Below are 18,662 nucleotides of genomic sequence, written 5' to 3'. Positions count from 1 at the left end.
TAGAGGCTGACTTTGCAACGCTGTAAAATATGCTTATAGTTTAAAGAACTAGAAACAAGAGCTTAAAGACATGCTGCAACAAGTTTGTGTAGTAATGAAAGATACGTGTTTCTCAAAGCTGATTTTAATAATTTTTATTCATTATGGGATAACTAAGCCTTTTTATTTTTTGAAACATAGGTAAAATAAGATTTTAGAATGAGATTGTTTTTACAGTTACCTTTTTCTATTTCATTACTAAAATGATGTACCTATATGTTTGAATGTAGAGGTATGTATAAAATATAGTGCATTTTTAGCATTTAAATCTATGAACTCTAAATCCTTTTATTAGATCTAACAAAAATGCTTTTTTGTAGAAGAGGAACAGCTCCTGTCTTTCAAGAATAGTCTTTTGCCTGAGAATTGATACATCATTTGCTGAACTGAATCAAAAACTTGTTCACATATTCAGTGTTACATAGAGTAGCAGCTTTTCTTCCCAAGTCTACCTAGACTTTTAATGATTTGTTTTCTAATAAAAAGACTGTTTGAAAGGAAAATAGTAACTTTATATAGAATCCTGGCTGATACCAACTTAACCAAGTGATCAAAGTTAATATCACCAGTACCACATAGCAACATCATGGACCCCAGAGAAGTTGCACTGAGAAGGACACATTGGTTACTCTTCCCAATAGTGTATATAACCTCCTCTAATCATGAGAAAGCATCAGACAAACCCATGCTGAGAGACATTCTACAAACTACCTGATCAGTGCTCTTTAATGTATCAAGGTCATGAAAGACAAGACTGAGGAATTGTCACAAATTAGAGAAAATTAAGGAGACACAGCAACTAAATGCAATGTGGGATCCTGGATTGGATCTTAGCATAGAAAAAGGACATTAGTGGAAAAACTGATGAGATCTGAATAAATTCTTTAGCTTAGTTAGTTAATCAGGGTTAATTTCTTGGCTTTGAATATGGTTTTTTTGTCACATAAGATGTTAACATAAGGGGAGGCTGGAATTCTGTAGTGTTTTTGCAACTCTTCTAAAATAATCTCAAAATAAATACTTAAAAATAAAAATAAAGACTTTATTTCCATACTATGCTTTTTAAATTTTAAAATGTAAAACTAGCTGAAAAAGTTATAAGAATAAAGGAATGAAATGAAGATTATTGGGGAGAAATATTCTGTCACCATTAACTGTATAATTCTCTGTTTATTCTTTAATCAAAGTTCAAGTTTATAGAATTTGTACATTTTGAGTGTCAGAATATTTAAACATTAATATATTTAAGAATTTTAGTATGTGGGCCAGTAATTTGAGCATTTCTTTAATTTACAGTAATTTTGCTTTATTACACTCATGAGTTATTGCTAGTTTTAAAGTACTCATATAACCTATATTTGAATGTGTTACCATTTTTGATGATTAGCCGTACTTTGCAGGTTGTATACTAGAGACTGAGTTTGCAGTGCTGTAAAATGTGCTAACAGTTTAAAGAACTAGAGATAGAGTTTGAAGACATGTTGCAACCAGTTAGTGTAGCAATGAAAGGTTAAAGACATTTTCAGCACACAAAAAACAGTTGTATATGGAATTCTATCATTATAAGCAGTCTCCTTGATTTTTTATAAAAGATTAGATGCTTTAGCATACTTATTTCTTTTTATACTTATTTCTTGTAATCATTTTAACTTGCTATCTAGACTTTTCCTGATTGATAGAAGATTTTGTCCATTGGTAGCTTAGGTTCAAGGCATTAGTATAGTATTTTTATTATTTTGTTCTTTTGGGGTAAAAACCCTTATTGTATTGTTGCATGAAGTTCATTAATATTGATAAAGACACTTGGAGTTAACCATGCCTTGCAGCTGAGACACTGGCATTTTGTGTAACTGCTTTTAATCATTTATATATAGATTGGCTAGTAGAACTTGAAAAGCTCTGCTAAAAAGTATTCAATTTAATATAATGTAAGTTGAAAATTCAGGCATTATGGACATATATTATTTTTTATTATGCAGTACATGTACATTGTTACTTCAGTTAAAATGGAAACTAAAAAAAGTTGTCTTCATAATATTGAAACTATGCTTGAATGTTAGTATCTGTAAAAAAGAATAATTATAGTCTTCTAAAACTATTTTCATTTTATGATGTAATTTATCAGTTTGCAAATGTTTTCTCTGAGCAAAATTTAAGAATTTTAATTATAACGGGTTTTTATTTAGGAGGATTTTCTAATATTAGGTGTAGTAATGTAGAAAAAAGTTACTTCTCCAAAGCTAGAGCATTGTAACATCCAAATAATTTAATTTGGTTGTCATAAATTTAATAGAGCCAGTTTGACTTGTTGTATTTTATTTCCTGTAAGAAGATACTCTGACTTTTTGTTACTACAGAATATGCTTTGTTTTAAATGTAGTTATTGAGTTCACTGAACCATCTCCAATCAATGAGCAAAAATCTTGTTGTGAACAGTAGCTTGTAGTTTCAAGACAATTGGAGAAGGCTAAGAGTATTGTCCTGGCTATGGAACCAAGGGTGTAATCTAAACAGCACCCCCTGCTGTATAAGAAAATTAAAGCCACAACATAGATGTTATTAAATCAGCTTCTAATTGCCCAAAGAGCTTAACATTGTGAATGCTTTTTATAATTGGAGCAAAGAAAAAAAGTGAGATGTATTTTTACCATTTAAAGAATGACTCCTGGTTATTTTAGCTTTTTAAAAGAAGAGAGAAACAAAGAATTGAAAACTACCATTTTAGAGTTATCCACAGAAGGTATTATGAAGTATTGTCCCTGCAACTGCTAACAGTTTGTTTTATGCAGTGTTTTGTAGAGAGTGAAAATGATTAAGAAATGACTCTTTCCTTCGTAACCTTATCCCCTAGTAATGGTATGATAAAAGACAGATTGTGAATTATCATGAATGTTCAAAGGAGACCCAAAACATATCTGCCTGAGAGATTCATGAATACTTCTTGGCAATATATTTTTAGGTGATTATGAAAGGATAGTTAGGATTATAAAAGGCAAAAGAAGTCATTGAGCATGTTATATAAACATGGAGAGTTTGAAGTAGAAGAAATAATGTGACCAAAAATACAACAGTGGGAAACATTTATTAAGCACCTATTGTGTTTCAGATTATGCTAAATATTGGGGATACCAGTATGAATGAGATTCAGTTTTTGCTCTTCAAGGAGTTAAAATCCTAGCTTAGAATTGATGTGCATAGAAGTAATAGTTAAAACAGTTGGAAGCACATGAAATGACTGAGTAATAAAGCATAAAGAGAAAAAAGACATAGTTGGACAAAATAGTTAGGAATGCTTACATTTAGAAAAGAAAATTCAATAGAGCAAACAGTAGTTATTATTTTAAAATATAGTTAAGAACAGCATCAAAATAGTTCCATGACTTGGAGCTTAAGGATGAACATGGGTTTTATAAGGAAGAGGCAATCAGCAATGCCAGATTTATAGAGAGAGGTTAAGAATGAGAAGAGCACAGATTAGTGGAATCTAGTGATTAGGAAAACTTAAGTCCGTTTGCAGACAAAGTGGAAGGGAGGGTTGGGCTTGTCACAAATATTAAAGATTCTGAGAAGCGAGGAGGAAGTAGACATACAGGTATAAGAATTTTCTTTCAAGATTAACCAGGAGAAATGGTGAGATAGAATGGAGAGAGAAGGAAATAGATAGGGTCATAGGAGTGGTAGAAGATTGGGAGAGAGAAAAGGTCATGCTGCAAAATAAGGAAATGGAAATGTGGACATGGTAGTTAGACTAAAACTTTAAAGAGTGTAAGATCTTGGATATGGTAGAATTTTGTGTGATCAATTCCAACATGTGGCCTAAATGGAATCAAGGAGAAATAAAAGGCCAAATGGTAATTAAAAAAAAAAATAGGACTAGGGGTTGGTGAAGTAAGGCAAAAGGAAACTAGTGAGACGCATCTTTGCAAGTTTAAATTAAGATTCAACATAACCTCCTATTCTGATGAAGGCCTTTGGAATCCGTCCCATGGGTGTGCCTCTTCTGCTCTTAATGAGTGATAAATTGATTCATTCAACAGATATTTATTGTATGTATACGATGTACAAGACATTGTTTTAGGTATTTAGGATCTGTTACTGAGCCCTGTATGACAGTACCAGTTTATAATATTAAAATATTAGCTAACTTGTTTAATACATTGTGGGGTAAAAACAGTCTTACACTATTTAAATTATGTTCAAACCATGAATTCCTTGAGGCTAGGGGTTATGTCTTATAATCTAGTATGCTAATTGCTAAACATGACAGCTGGTACTTAATAGATACGTTCATGAAGTGTCTGAATTACTGAAACTGTTGAATAAAAACAGAATAATTCTGGAAGATTTTTACATGAAAGTGTAACTTTTTTTCTTACAGGTGGTGGGAAAATAATACTGAAATTATTTATATATAGTATTGTAGAACCTTTTATGAGAAAGATATACTTTTTTTGTAATATCACTGACTTCTAGCTTCTTGCTATATAGGCCAAAAATTTAGCGAAGATTATTTAATGTAGTATGAAATTATTTCCCTTCTGTGGTATAACACTGTCCATATATAGCAGAGGAAGTCTCTAATGTATATTTTTAATAATGCATGGTATCACTACAATCATTATAATGTGGTCCTAGTCTTCTTTAGTATACAAAAGTGAATTTTTTTTCTTACCAACAAGGAATAGGCCTTATAGATTCCATTGTCACTTGAGTGCTTTCTATGCTTTAATCATCTTCAACAAGAGTTTTGTAAGAAAGAAGAAGAAAATAGAGTTAGGTAACTTCTTCGTAATTTTACCAGGCATGGATATAACTCTGTGTACAAGACTGTAATTTTTAGTTTCCATTTGAATCTATGGTGAATAAAGCTCATATTTTGTTGAAATTTTCTGTTCAGCTCTTTCTAGATACCACTTTTTACAGTTAAAAAAGAACTTTTTTGTTATCAAATTGTTTAAGATTGGTTCTTAATTACTGCTGTAAGAGTGACAAACTTCATTTAGGTATTACTCATGTTTTCTGTTCATATGACTCCTAAGTTTAAGCTCATTTACTTCTTTACAGTAAGAAAATTAATGTTTTAACTATATGTCTAAGAATGCTGCTTACTACCAATCAATTAGCTATTGTAGAAGTATTTCTATCAGTTTCTGACCCTTAATAATTTCAATGTTTTGAATTTTTATAATATTTTGTGTTAAATCACTGCTATATATATATATTTGACAAATGTAATTTAAGAATTATAATTTTTTCAAATATAAATGAAAATTGATTCTAAAACCCGGAAGCTGAAATATTCAGTTCAATTTGCTTATCAAGAAAACTAATGTAGAAAGAAATGTAACTGATCATAGTATGTTTATAAATAAAACATCTGATTAAGGACATCTGATTCAGGAAGTTGAATTGATTAGTGAGAACTGGGGATTTTATATGGATTCACATGTGAAAATAATACTGGTTCTTAATGTTACAGGCTCATTTTTTAAGAAAAATTTGCTAAGTTTTTGAGAATTTGTATTCCCCCCCTCAAAAAAATTTATGCAGTCTTTCTCGTGCCATAGCACTAGTCTTACAAATAGTGATACTTGAGTAACCTCCTTTTTTCCAGTAGCATGTCCTATTTTGCTTTGACTCAGCTTTAGTGCTAATGCAGTCTAGAACCCTGATTGCACAAAAGTACCAAATTCACAAATTTTCTGTTTAGGCTTTGGTGAAAAAAACAAAGATTGGCTGACTGAGAAAATATAACCAAGTTTGTGTCCTTCCCTTGTCCTCCACCCTCAGTTTCTTTGTGGGCCTGCCTTGTAAAGGCACTTTGAGGATCTTCCCTGTATGATCTACTTATTGCTTTGTTATAGTGGGACCTCAGCCCTCAATCAGAACTTTTTACCTTATAGGCTGATACAAGACCTTTTGATTAAATCTATTTTAATCTTAATACTTCAATAAAAAATATAGTGTTATTTTAGTAAAGAATGTAGAGTTTATTTTAGTCAGTGAGCATATACGTTGACCTCTTTGGTGACTTCCTCTTGGTTTTCAGGGAATAAAAAAGCAAAGAGGAGAGGTTTTGTTGATAACTAAATGATAGCAAAAAGTGTACTTATTTTTAACTTACATTTTAAAATTTACTTCAAACATATTGTGCTGAAACTAAATCGCAATGCATAGTCAGGTCTGATATAAAGAGGGGATAATAAGGAAGCCTTACATTTATTTTAACACAGCACAGTACCTTTCACACAGTAAATTCTTAAGGTAGCCTGGAGTATGGGTTTTGATATTCTGTTTTTATAGTATCAAACCAGGGAAGCTTAATTCTTTCCTAGAAACAAAAGGAAGATTTCCAAGTATTAACAAATCTTCTGTCAAATCCCTACAAACTATGAAAAATAACTTCTGTTTTTGATTGTATAACACTTCAACTTGGGGTTATGACACTTAATTCTTAAAGTCTTTTAGAGTAAGAGTAGAGATTGAAAACTCACACATTTGAATTGACTGTGAACTTTCTATCAGGAAGTTTCAAAATGATTTTTATATTGATAAGCACCTTTGGATGCATTTAGAAATAAATTAAATCTTTTTATTTAATCTAGTTATTTATTAAATCTTTATGTTGGATATATTGCTTTATCAGCCTAGAATATAATCCCTTTTTGGTATCAACTATCTTCACCTAAAACATGTTGGTTAGAGAACATACCTTCTTTAATTCTGGCGCATGGAAAGTAAGAACTCTTTCCCTAGAGTGTATGACAATTTGAGTAATGACCTGGTGACAGATTCTGGATTTATTTTCTTGATTTTCAACTTTATGCTTAATAGGATGTTTTTATCTTCCTTCTTATCAGTAGAAAAATTTGGCAGTATATTAATGTACATGTATTAGCAGAAAGTTTGCCTCACTTCTGCAGGTCAGATTTTATAGTGAAAATTATTTACTTAAAGCATTTTCTCAGATCTCAAAATTCAGAGTAAATAAGGTTATACCATTCATTTTAATTATTTTTAGAGTACTTTCATGTTTCTAGAAACATCTTATTCTGTAGGGTTTGAAGAACAGAAATGCAAAGGAAAAAATGTATAATAAAAATTTAATGGATAAGAAATTATTATAAATTTTAACAAACTATGAGTGCTGAAATCAGATAAATCTCACCTGTTTTTATAGTACAACTTTAAGTGTGTTTTTTTCCCTCCCAGGACATTTATTCAGAGCAGCTGGGGATCAACCGTTTAACCTGTCCACAGTGTCGAGTGCCTTCCCAATGGTCAGCCACCCAGTCTTTGGTCTACATTCAGCCAGCTCAGGGCATTCAGAATTTGGTGGTTTGGGAACACTTGGTACACCCACAGCCTTAGCCGCACATCCCCAACTAGCATCTTTTCCAGGTAAATATCTGTTATAAACAGTGTTCAAGAAAAGGAGGAAAGCTTGAAAATGTTCAAGCATTAATTTGCTTATTAAATTGAACAAAAGGAATAGTCTAATGCCTGGTATATTAAAACTCTTGTGCAAGAATTGGCTCACCTTTTTACGTGCAAAATGAAAGTACACTATATGTGCTAGATGGCAATGCAGTTAATTAGGTATTCAAGTGTTGAGCTAGAGAAATAGACATCTGCCACGAAAGTGAATAATTAGGCCAAGTTTTTCTCATGCTTTTTATTGAAGTAGAAAAGTATACGTATTGGAAGTGTAGAGCTTGATGAATTTTTCTCAGTTTTATTATTTAACTTACAATGGAAAACTAAGGTCCAGTTCTTATAAGGAATATACTTTTATTTTGAGTTCTCATTTCTCTGTATTTTGTAAGTAAGATGAACTTGGCTCTTAGATTTCTATTTTTTTCCTTACTTCATTAAAGCAGCCATAGATTTGAACCACTTACATGGCAAGATGGCCAGAATTATCTCAAATTCTACAGATTACGAGAATTCAGGAGTTCAGTAAGAGCAATTTAATCTTAACTTAAACATGCTATAATTTGTCTTGTTATATTATTTTGAAAGTCTAAACTTTAATGTGTTTCCAGTGATTAACTTTATTAAATTTAAGTAAAGGATGCATGATTTAGTGTTAATGTAAAAAAGTTTACAAATTAGAGCATAATTCAGAGACAAATAGATCTGAATTTAAATCTGGCTTTGCTACCTTTTAGCTGCGTGACCTTGATTGAACAAGTAATTTGACCTCTCAGCCTCAATTTTCTTGTCTGAAAAATGAGGATAATAATAATAATGATAGTGTCTGCCTCTTGGGGTTCTTGTGAAGATTAACGGAGATAAGCCATGCTCAGTGTTGAATGCAGTATTCAGTTTACATAATCAGTATATAATTGGTAGCCAACTTTTTTTTCTCTTGTCAAGTGCTTATTTAAAAGGAAACAAATATCTTGTTTGAATTATATGTGTAGAATGGAAAGATGGTTAAATGTATATTTCAAGTATTTCGTTAAGTCATATTATTTCTTTAGTTCAGAGAGGGATTGGTGAGGAGGAGTAATGTGGCTAAAAAGTTCAAATCTTAAACTAAGTCTTTACATTTGCTTTGAAAATAGTGTAGGAATTTATTTCACAGTCAGTTTTGAGCATGGCTGCTTAGCAAATGAGCATTCAATAGATGTTCACTAAAACATAGGATTGCTAAATAAAAATCAAAATAGATAATAGTAATACAGATAGTTACTAGTATCTTAAATTTTTTAAAGTGTTTTATCATAGTTTATTATATTTGATATAGATTGATATATATATATAGTATTACTTTTGAGCATTTTTAAAACACAATGTAATTATTATTAAAATCAAATACCTTCTGCACTGGAAAAGTCAACAGGTGTAAAGAATTATTCATCTTGACTTCAGTAATATTGATACTTCCACTGCATAGAAAAAAAATCTAATAACTTCCCTAGCCTATAAAACCTATTCACTCATTCATTTATTATACAAAGTTCTTTGAGTATCTGCTATTTTCTGTGCACTAACCAGAGCCCTGAGGAATACACTAACATAGTATTTGTTATGTTGCTTATAGTTTTAGGGAGATGGATAAACAATTACAAGACAGAGTCTTTAGTGGTAAACGTATGCCTTCGTAAGCATACATTTTTGCCAAATGAACAGACTATGCCTAGTTTTAGAGGATTCATTTGTTTAATTTGTATATTTTATATAATAACTTAAATTTAAATTCTCTATAATTGGCTTTATTCAAAAGGGTAACCAAAATGCCAAAAATTTTAAATCACTTACTAAATAATGAGAACACACAAGAAGAAATTACTAGGAATTTTAAATGAAGAATAGTTTATTTTTAAATATTATACACTTAATTAGTCTACATTTCAGGTAATTAAATCAACATGCAAAATTACTTAACAGATACTACTATAATAAAAATATTCCCATTTTACGTTGAAATAGTATTTCATGGTAATTTCTTTTAAAATACTTATAATTTTTAATCATTATGTTTTTATATTATATTATCATAAAGTTTTGTAAAGTATCTGGCTCTATCAAGTATGAAAGATTTAAAAGTTCTGCCATGTCTTCTAGATTCAAATTGAGATTCAATATATCCTCTGAAACATTAGAATCTTCCAGTTGAATATGATTAATGTTGCTACTATGCTGTTACCACCTTTGAATGCACTGAGAAATTCATCATGTCCTGGTTTATGTAATTCTTATTTTGTATATTTCATTTTATCAACAAGGTAGTTTATGAGTGAATAAATTTTGTTTTTTATTTTCTTAAATTTGAAAGATAAATAAGCTCATCACTTAACAAAAATTCTATTATTTCCCATGAAACTTTAGATGTTTGTGAAGTCTGATCAGAAGCTCTACCATTTTCATCTTTTTATTTGATTGGTTTTATTTACTTGGTTTTTTTACTCATGGTGTCACCTTATTTATAATATACACATTTTCTAACCGTTTTTTTCTAATCCCTATTGTGTGCTCATTCATCATCGACATTCTAAAGTACATTTTTATGTTTTTTTCTGAGTTTATGTCTAAAATATTTGAGTGTTACTACACTTTGATTACCTTACTGATTTGTTTGTTGTCTACAAAGTCTGTACATTCAACTGTAATGCTTTAATTATGGACTCTGTTTTAAATAATATAAATATTTAAGGAAACCTCAGTTCTTTTTTATCAGCTATGTGGAACCTAGTTTTCAAACCTGTAAATAACAGTAGATTCCAGCTGTGCTGATGCAAGCCCCAAATGCATAGTTTTTCTTTCCATCTAAATACAGTTCTTTCATCTAAACAGTAGATAAATGAATAATGGTTTTGTATAGTTATTCTTGGTTCAGTTCCCATCATTCAGGCACTGCTGAATATACACTGGTGTCATTTTACTAGCAGCACCTTCCTGCAGTGCAGAAGAATAGATTTTGCAGTTTTCTGCTTATACTGTTTTTTAGACCTTTCGAAATGTCAGCTACCATGAACATTTCGCTTTTTTTTTTAGCTAAATTTAGTCTTTAGATAATGAAGGTGCACACTGCTTTGCATCTTATTTTTAATGAAGAAATATTCCTAGAAAAGCTTTAACGATCATATTATAATATAATACACTAACAATATTGAATTTTTCCCGTACTATATCATTGAGGGTTTTTCTTCTTATTTTTTTGTGGTTGTCACGATCAATGAAAAGTATACCATATATCTTGGAAGGTTAGCGTGAAAGGTAATAACTGATTGGTTATCTGGCTGGTTAGCCAATTGGAAAATATTCTCCCTGAGATTTTAGATGGGGCAATACAAGACTTTCCTTTTGATTATTTTCAAATCTCTTCTTAATCTTCACCCTTCCCTGAATAATATATTTTATAAAATTTGGCGTCTCTCCTTTCATAAAAATTTTAACTAAAAGCCACTGTTTGAATATCTAAATTGCATTTGATGATTTTCTACCATTTAGTCAGTTTACATTGATAAAACAATCATTGTTATCTGTAATTTATGAGAGGAAGTATAAATAAAATTCAGGCTTTCTTAATTTAGGGAAGAAACTTTAAAAATCTTTTATATTTTAATGTGACTTAACTTGTTTTGGAAATCTTTGAAGCACTTTTCATTTCTTAGACCATAAAAAAAGGAAGAAAGGCTTACTCATTTTGCCATCATTATTATTTTGTTTGAGTATAGAATGTTTTCTTCCATAAAAGCACTTGAGGTATGCTGGATTACAATGATCTTTGTATTATTATTTAAACTACCTGATTTATCAAAGCCAGATTTATATTGTATGTAATTGGAGGATATTCTTAACATAAGTTGTAGATAATAACCTTAAGTTCTAAGGATTTAAAATAGATTAGTATATTCCTACATATTCTATTTCTTTATTAATTTAGAAAAATTATTATGTAAGTCATCAAAGAGTCAAATAGTTCTTTAATATTCCAGCTGTCCCATTTTATTTTTAAAACCATAGACTAACTTGTTCTTCCTAAACTTGAACTCAAGGAAAATGCTAAGTAAAGATGTTTGGATACTGTCTTAATGAGAGAAATGATGAGTACATAACTGCTAATCAGCTGTCTTCCAGTTGGAAGGATAATCAGAACTACGTATAATTTTGCAATTCTAATCCAAGATGAAACTTGAATCTTTTTTCAGGAATGAAATATAAAAAGCACTGTAAAGTAACTAGAAAATTAATTCAGGTCTTTTTGCTTGTTTGGTGTTTGATTTTGAGGTGCAGAATGGTGGCGAACAACAGATGTTCATACTCGTGCAGGGGCAACCTTCTTTCCCCCGTTACTGGGAATCCCACCACTGTTTGCTCCTCCAGCCCAGAATCATGATTCTTCTTCATTCCATTCAAGGACTTCAGGAAAAAGTAACCGAAATGGTCCTGAAAAAGGTATCCATGTTAAAACTTAAGTGAAGTAGTACAATTCCTCCGTTCTAGTACCTGTTTTCGGTAGAGTTCAGGTTTAATAACAGTTACAGAGCATTGTGCTAGACACTTTCACACTTGTCCTTATAATCACTCTTTGAGACTAGCAGCATTCTTGTTTTGCAGCCAAGGTAAAATAAGTTATTCAAGGAAATACTGCTTACATGTCGACTTTTTTTGTATAACAGAATTTGAACCCAGGATTTCTAACTCCCAGCTTGACTTAATGCTTTTTCCTCTGTATCTCAGTACCTCCTTTGTGTAATTCAATATAATATGTTACTTCTTCTGTAATTAAGCATTAAATTCATTAAAACTAATATTTTAGTACTCCTTTTTCTTTTAAATTATCATTATTATTTTTATAGTTGATAACTGTTGTTGGAATACATTTGCAAATTATAGTATCATTTTAGATGGGTTATTCTCCTTTTCACTTATGTGTTTGTGGCGTTTGCTCTGAAGGGGAGGATACTTGCATTTAATTATCTTTCTAAACACTTTTTAATTGAGTGAAATTCACATAAATATAAAATTAACCATTTTAAAGCCAACAGTTCAGTGACATTTAATGTATTCTCAGTGTTGTGCAACAACCACCTCTATCTAGTTTCAAAATGTTTTCATCACCCCAAAAGGAAACCTCATACCCATGAAGGAGTTTCTCCTTATTATTCTCTCTCCCAGTCCCTGGCAACCACTAGCTTGCATTCTATCTCTGTGGATTTACTTATTGTGAATATCTCATATAGATGGACTCACACGATATGTGACCTTTTGTGTCTGGCTTCTTTCACTTAGCATAGTGTTTTCAAGAGTCATTCACATTGTAGCATATATCATTACTTTATTCCTTTATAAGGCTGTATAATATTCTCTTGTATAAACATTTATTTTTATTTTCAAGGTGTAAATGTGTCAATAAATGGAAACAGTACATCATCTGTATCTGGTATCAACACATCTGTACTATCCACTACTGCTTCAAGTTCTGTGGGCCAAACTAAAAGTATAAGCTCAGGTGGAGGAAATCGAAAATGTAGTCAGGAGCAAAACAAATCCCAGCCCTTGGATGCTAGAGCTGACAAAATCAAAGATAAGGTAAGTTATTCCTTGAAGGACAAACATATAACAGTTCTGCATATAAGTATTCTGAAGGTCAAACCACCTGAATCTATGGAATAACTTTTTATGAATTATCAATTCCTGTTTTTCCCAGATATTTATTGTATGGGGTGGTTTTAATATTACATATCTTAAAATATTAAAGCTACCAGCACCAGTATAAATAATACAAATAGTAATAATAGCTAAGATGTATTGAGAACTTAATTCATACCAGCTCTGCTCTAACTGCTTTGCATGTAATGTCTATTTCTGTTTTCCCTATGCTCCTTGTGAGGTAGGTACTGTCATTACAAATGGGGAAAAAGAGCTCCAAAATAGTTGGTCATTAAGGAGTTAGTATTTGAAGTCAGGCAGGTTAACTCCAGAGCTCATGCTTTAGGACAACAAAAACAAAAAATCTTTCATTATTGAGAATTTCAAATATACGAAGTTAGATAGACTAGCATAATAATCCTGTGTACCCATTATTCAATTTCAACAGTTACTACCTTGTGGCCAATTTTGTTTCATCTTAACCCCAACTGTGCAGGTTATCAATTTAATGCTTCTCAGCTCTGAATTCACCCTTTTCTCCTTTGCCAGTGGGCACAATGTTAGACCTTGTCCATAGAGGATCCTGGAGAAAAGTGGGCAGGGAAGGGTTTCTGTTCCTGGTTAAAGTGTTTTCTTCTTCTTATACTGTAGCTGTCAGTGGGTGGCTTCCTCACCAGCTGGCAGCTGTTCTGCCCGTGGAGTTCAGGAGACTCAGTATTGCACACCATCTAAGGAGTTTCACTGACATCCCAGCAGGCAGCTTATTAGTGAGCTTCACTGGGATGCCAGTGGTTGGCTTTCTAGCCAATTTTACTAACACCCTTGCTGGCAGGATCCCAGCAAGTTTTTCTGGCACTCCAGCAGGTGGTGGTTTTTGTGTACCAGACTTGATCTGTCATACCTCAGTGAGCTTCTCTGCCATCCAGTGGTCAACAGCTGCATCCTTTCCGGCAAAGTCTGAAGCGCAGCCTTGGGTGAATGGGGGGTTGAAGGAAAGAGACCCTTTTCCAAGTTTATCTTCATTTTGGTACTCTACCTCAGCCCTACAGGAAGTGGCTATTCCCTACATCTGCTATTCTAGTATTCTTTAGAGGCCTCCTTCCCTCTTAGTTCATATTCTGTTACTGGTTGTTATTTCTTTACGATAAAATTTCCCTGTTCAAATTGCTAATGTGGTTTCTGCCTCCTGACTAGAACTTGTCTGCTATAGAAGCAGAATCAGAAATAGGGTGGCTATGCAGATTGCATGAGATAAATTCACTCCAATATACTGGTCACTCTAAGCCTTTGGAATTCCTCTTCCACATTATGCCAGGGAAGCTGTGGCATTTCAACTTTATTAAATATGGGTCACCACTGAGTCCAGATTTATTCATCCAACAAAGGAAGCTGAGATACCTCCAGCTACATGAACTAACACATTATATCCAGAATTTCTAGTAAGTGCACCCGTATCAGTGAATTTAGTCTGCTCCTATTTGTAATTTCTTCTTCAGTGAGAGGTCTTAATTTATTCTGAGTTAAAGCCTTAGCATCTACACACATTTTGAAAACAAAGATAATAAGAGAGCAGTGTCTTCTTGTCTACATTTTATAAAACCCAACTTTCAGGGCCTGATTTTTAGGAGAGAGTGAACGGTTTGTTATCCTGCAACATCACTTTCTTCATCATCTCAGCTGTAATATAAGGGGACTGGGAAGCTTCTGGCACACTGTAGCAAGGTCAAGATAGGAGTAGCCACTGATTGCAAATAGCACTGATCTGAAATTTATACCTGAACAACATGCCTCCCAGGCTCCAATTTTTAATACTAAGGAGATATTTTATCAGAATTTTCTTTGTCCTTTTTCAAGACAGCATCAAGTTCCATGTATTCAGGATCAACTGAACAAATAAAGGGTTCTTTCCTTTTGTCCAGCATATTTTATAGAAGTACTACCTCTAGAGCTTTCAATTCCCTTCTCAACAGAAAATAAATGTTTTCCAGAACATAGCGAGACATAGAAGGGTCTGCAGGGAGGTCATCTGGTGACCCACAAAACCTAAGGATACCCATCACAAAATCTCAGCAGGACTGTAATTGGGCCTCAAGACAAATATTTCCTTTCCTCTTCAAGCCACCCCATTGAGCACTTAAGCAAATGTGATAAAAAGACTCTTAGTTGTTTTCCTTCCAGGGACACAGGTTTCAGGGTCAACTTTCTACCTGTTCCTCTTCCAGCTGCTCTTTACTATACACCCTTATGCTGTGTTTCAGGGGCATTCCCATTAGTGTGAGCTCCGAAGACCTTCTCTGCCCTGCTGCCAGCTTCTCTGCATGCCAGGCACTGACTGAAACACCACCCACTCCTTGCTCCCATAGTATTTTGAAACAGGTCCTAGACATCATATCATGGGATTTATCTCTCTTTATATATTTCTAAATGTTAAACGTTCATGTTTTTAAACCTTACACTATCTTACCTCTTAGAAATAGTGCTAAAATTGGAAAAATCTAATATCCTCAGTGCCCCCACAATGTAGAAGGCAAGACTTTGGAGGAATGGATATGAAACAGACCCTGTCCTTAGTTCTAATGAGAAATCTATATTGACATTCCTAAACAAAATCAGTGCTGTTAAAGTAAAAAGTATTTCCAGAAGCAGGTACTAAAAGCTTACAAAGTCACCACTTTAATGATATAAATAAAGAAATTCTAAGTACCATAGGGGTATTTGTATACCTCTACATAGAAATAGCACTTGTGGGAGATTGGCTATCAACGTGAAGGATTCTAGAACCTAAGACTTCAGAAAAGTACCTTTGAATAATACATGGTCAGGTATGAACTTGTCGTAGCAGATGTTTCAAGTACAATGAAGATGAAGGGAGTTGGAACTGAATAAAAAAAACTCTATCTTTTTTTACCCAATGTGTTTCTTTTTCAAAAACTTCTTTAAAAAAATTACTTTATGAACCCTTTTTCATACGTAGTTTGAAAAATTCAGAGAATTTTTGAGAATCCCTCCTTGAGGGGCTGGGATTACTTATCTCAGTAATGTTCATTGAACATCATTGATTAAGTCCAATTTCCTCATATAGTCTACATGTGTATTTAGAATAAATATAGATATTTTAAATTAAACAAGTAAACAAAGTCAACACAAACTAAAATACACATACAGATTGTTGAGAACAAAATAAGACAATTCAAGATTGAGTTCCCCTCCTGCTGCCATATTAGTTATTGTTACCACAGCAGCTGTAACAGTCTTTTAAAAATATAAGTGATTTTTTTTATGATTTTAAAATGTCATATGTTATCGCTCCCTCTAATAGTTTCCTATCCCACTCAGAATAAAATCCTTGTCATGGCCTATGAGACCCTGTATGGTCTGACCCCTGCCAGACCATCCACTCTCACTTCCTACAGTTCTCTCCTGGGTTCCTGTGCTGGAGCAGGTCTAGCTGAGTTTTTCATTCTGTGAACACGTCAGACTTGTTTCCAGCTCACGGCTTTTGGCTTTGCTGTTCCCCCTGTCCTGAAAGGCTCTTTTGTCTTTATATGGCTGGCTCTTGCTCTCGATTTAGACCTCAGCTCAGAAGAGTCTTACCTGATAACTTCATCTAAATCTTCATCCCCCGCCCCAGCACACACACTGTCTATCCAATTATCCTGTTTTAGTCATGATATTTATCACTAAAAGCACTTATTCATGTTGTTTGTTGATTCTCTTCTCCCTGTTCCCACGAGAGCAGAGTTGCTATCTGTTTGTCACACCCTTGTATCCCCAGAGACTAGAGTAACTATGCCTGGTACATAATAGCCTTGAATATGTATTTGTTTTGCTATTGAAAGAAATAAATATACAGTGAAATGAAAGTTCAAGGAGAGCGTTCTGAAAAGCTTCCCTAGATTGGATGGGGTTGGCGCAAGGGGAATTAATAAACTCTACTTTGTTCACTTTTTATGAACCTAAAAGACTCATTTTTAAAATGTTTAGTGACAGAAAAAAAATACTACCTAATTATGTGAATGCAAAGGAACTGCACACCTCACCACACACACACACACTAAAAGGGACTAAGGAGATGAAACTGGTGGTACAAAAACTCATTTTTGTCTTTTTCTTTAAGACCTGAACTTGTCTAATCACATCCACTTTTTTTTAATATGGAGATTAAATTTGTTACCTTATAGAATACGAGCTCTTTGCTCACTAGGGTATGCTCTGCAAAGACCGCCTGCATCAGTATCACATTAAGTACTTGTTAATGCAGATCCCTGTGCCTTGTTTGGAGTTGGAACCCAGGAATCTGCTGGTTGTGGCAAGTTCTGCAAGTGAATGTTATGCACCCTAAAGCTTTAGGACCTGCACCTCCAGACCCACTCTTGAGGCATGTAGGATCCATCTGTCATGCTGCCTTTAAATAAAAACCACACAGTTACTTGGACATTGAAATAGGAGTTTTTTTTCTGCCAAACCGCTATAGCTCCCTCATTACTTTCCTTACCGAGCCCCTACTAAAACTAAAACTGAAAGTGATAACTTCAGTTTCGATTCCTTATGATTTTCATAGCCTTGCTATATACATGCTTAGAAACTCATAACAGATTTGTGTTGCAAAGAAGGATCTGTTTCTCTGTCAAATAAATGATAGGCTGAATATTATTGTATTACTGTTGTTTCCCTTTAATCTCTACTTTGGTCTTTCCCGTCCTGCAATTTCCCCTTTTCCAGTTCACACTCTGCTTTGCTGTGAGGGAAGGAGATATCTCAGGGAATGACTGTCAGCTTGTTGAAGGGTGTGCCTGTGGAAGAAGCATTACAGTTGCTAGTTTGGAGCAATTAACACAGTACCATGGCAAGTGGAATGTAACAGGAGTGACTCTCCTCACTCATGTGTTTTACTTGATTTAAATCAAATTTCAAAAGACACAAAGGAAAAAGTATAGATTTGCAATCTGTAACTCTTGTTTCAACTTGGCATCCTTGTAGAGGTGTGTTACTATCTTTTATTCCCCAAACCTAGTAGTCATATATTTCTATTAAGGCCATAACTTTTATAATTTGTTGCTTTTGAAATTCGTTGCTGATTTTTCTATATTTTGGTCTTTATTTTGTCTATGAGTGAACACTGCTGAACTGTTCCTAAGTAATTTTGGATTGTGCTCAATCTTGTTGCTCTGTCGTTTCAACATTTCTCCTTTTTAGTCTTCCTACTGGCAGAATTTTAATTTTTTCATTGTTATATAGTTAGTTATAATTGATCTTGTCATTTTTCCTCTTTTTATCCCTTATCACTGTCTGTCCTTTAAACACAAAAGTTTCCTTTTATGTCACCAAGTGTCCCTTTCCACCAGCTTTAGATTTTCTTTGTTCTATAGGATCTTAAAAGTCTCAGCAATTAATCTCTCTCTTTATCATATTTTTCTCTTTTCTGATGCGGAAATATAAAAAAATTAAATTCCTTGACCTTAACTAAAGCAGCCCATTAATCCTTTTTTCGACCTATTTTATCTCCTCTGTAGTACTTT

General features: G+C 33.1%; 1 protein-coding gene across 14 annotated transcripts in view; it reads left to right on the top strand.

Annotated features, from left to right (window-relative positions):
- BAZ2B (bromodomain adjacent to zinc finger domain 2B) overlaps positions 1-18,662 on the top strand; it is a 297,477-nt gene that overhangs the window by 183,196 nt on the left and 95,619 nt on the right. For 11 of the 14 annotated variants that reach the window (XM_072961031.1, XM_072961036.1, XM_072961035.1 and 8 more), the window contains 3 exons: positions 7,252-7,440; positions 11,779-11,946; positions 12,890-13,083. In XM_072961031.1, coding sequence (XP_072817132.1) covers positions 7,252-7,440; positions 11,779-11,946; positions 12,890-13,083 — 551 coding nt within the window. The remainder of the gene's footprint in view (positions 1-7,251; positions 7,441-11,778; positions 11,947-12,889; positions 13,084-18,662) is intronic. The other 3 variants (XM_031678464.2, XM_031678462.2, XM_031678451.2) reach the window with 1 other exon arrangement.

This window comes from Vicugna pacos, chromosome 5, assembly GCF_048564905.1.
Source record: "Vicugna pacos chromosome 5, VicPac4, whole genome shotgun sequence".
Classification (NCBI taxonomy): domain Eukaryota; kingdom Metazoa; phylum Chordata; class Mammalia; order Artiodactyla; family Camelidae; genus Vicugna; species Vicugna pacos.
This window is presented reverse-complemented; position numbering and strand designations above follow the sequence as displayed.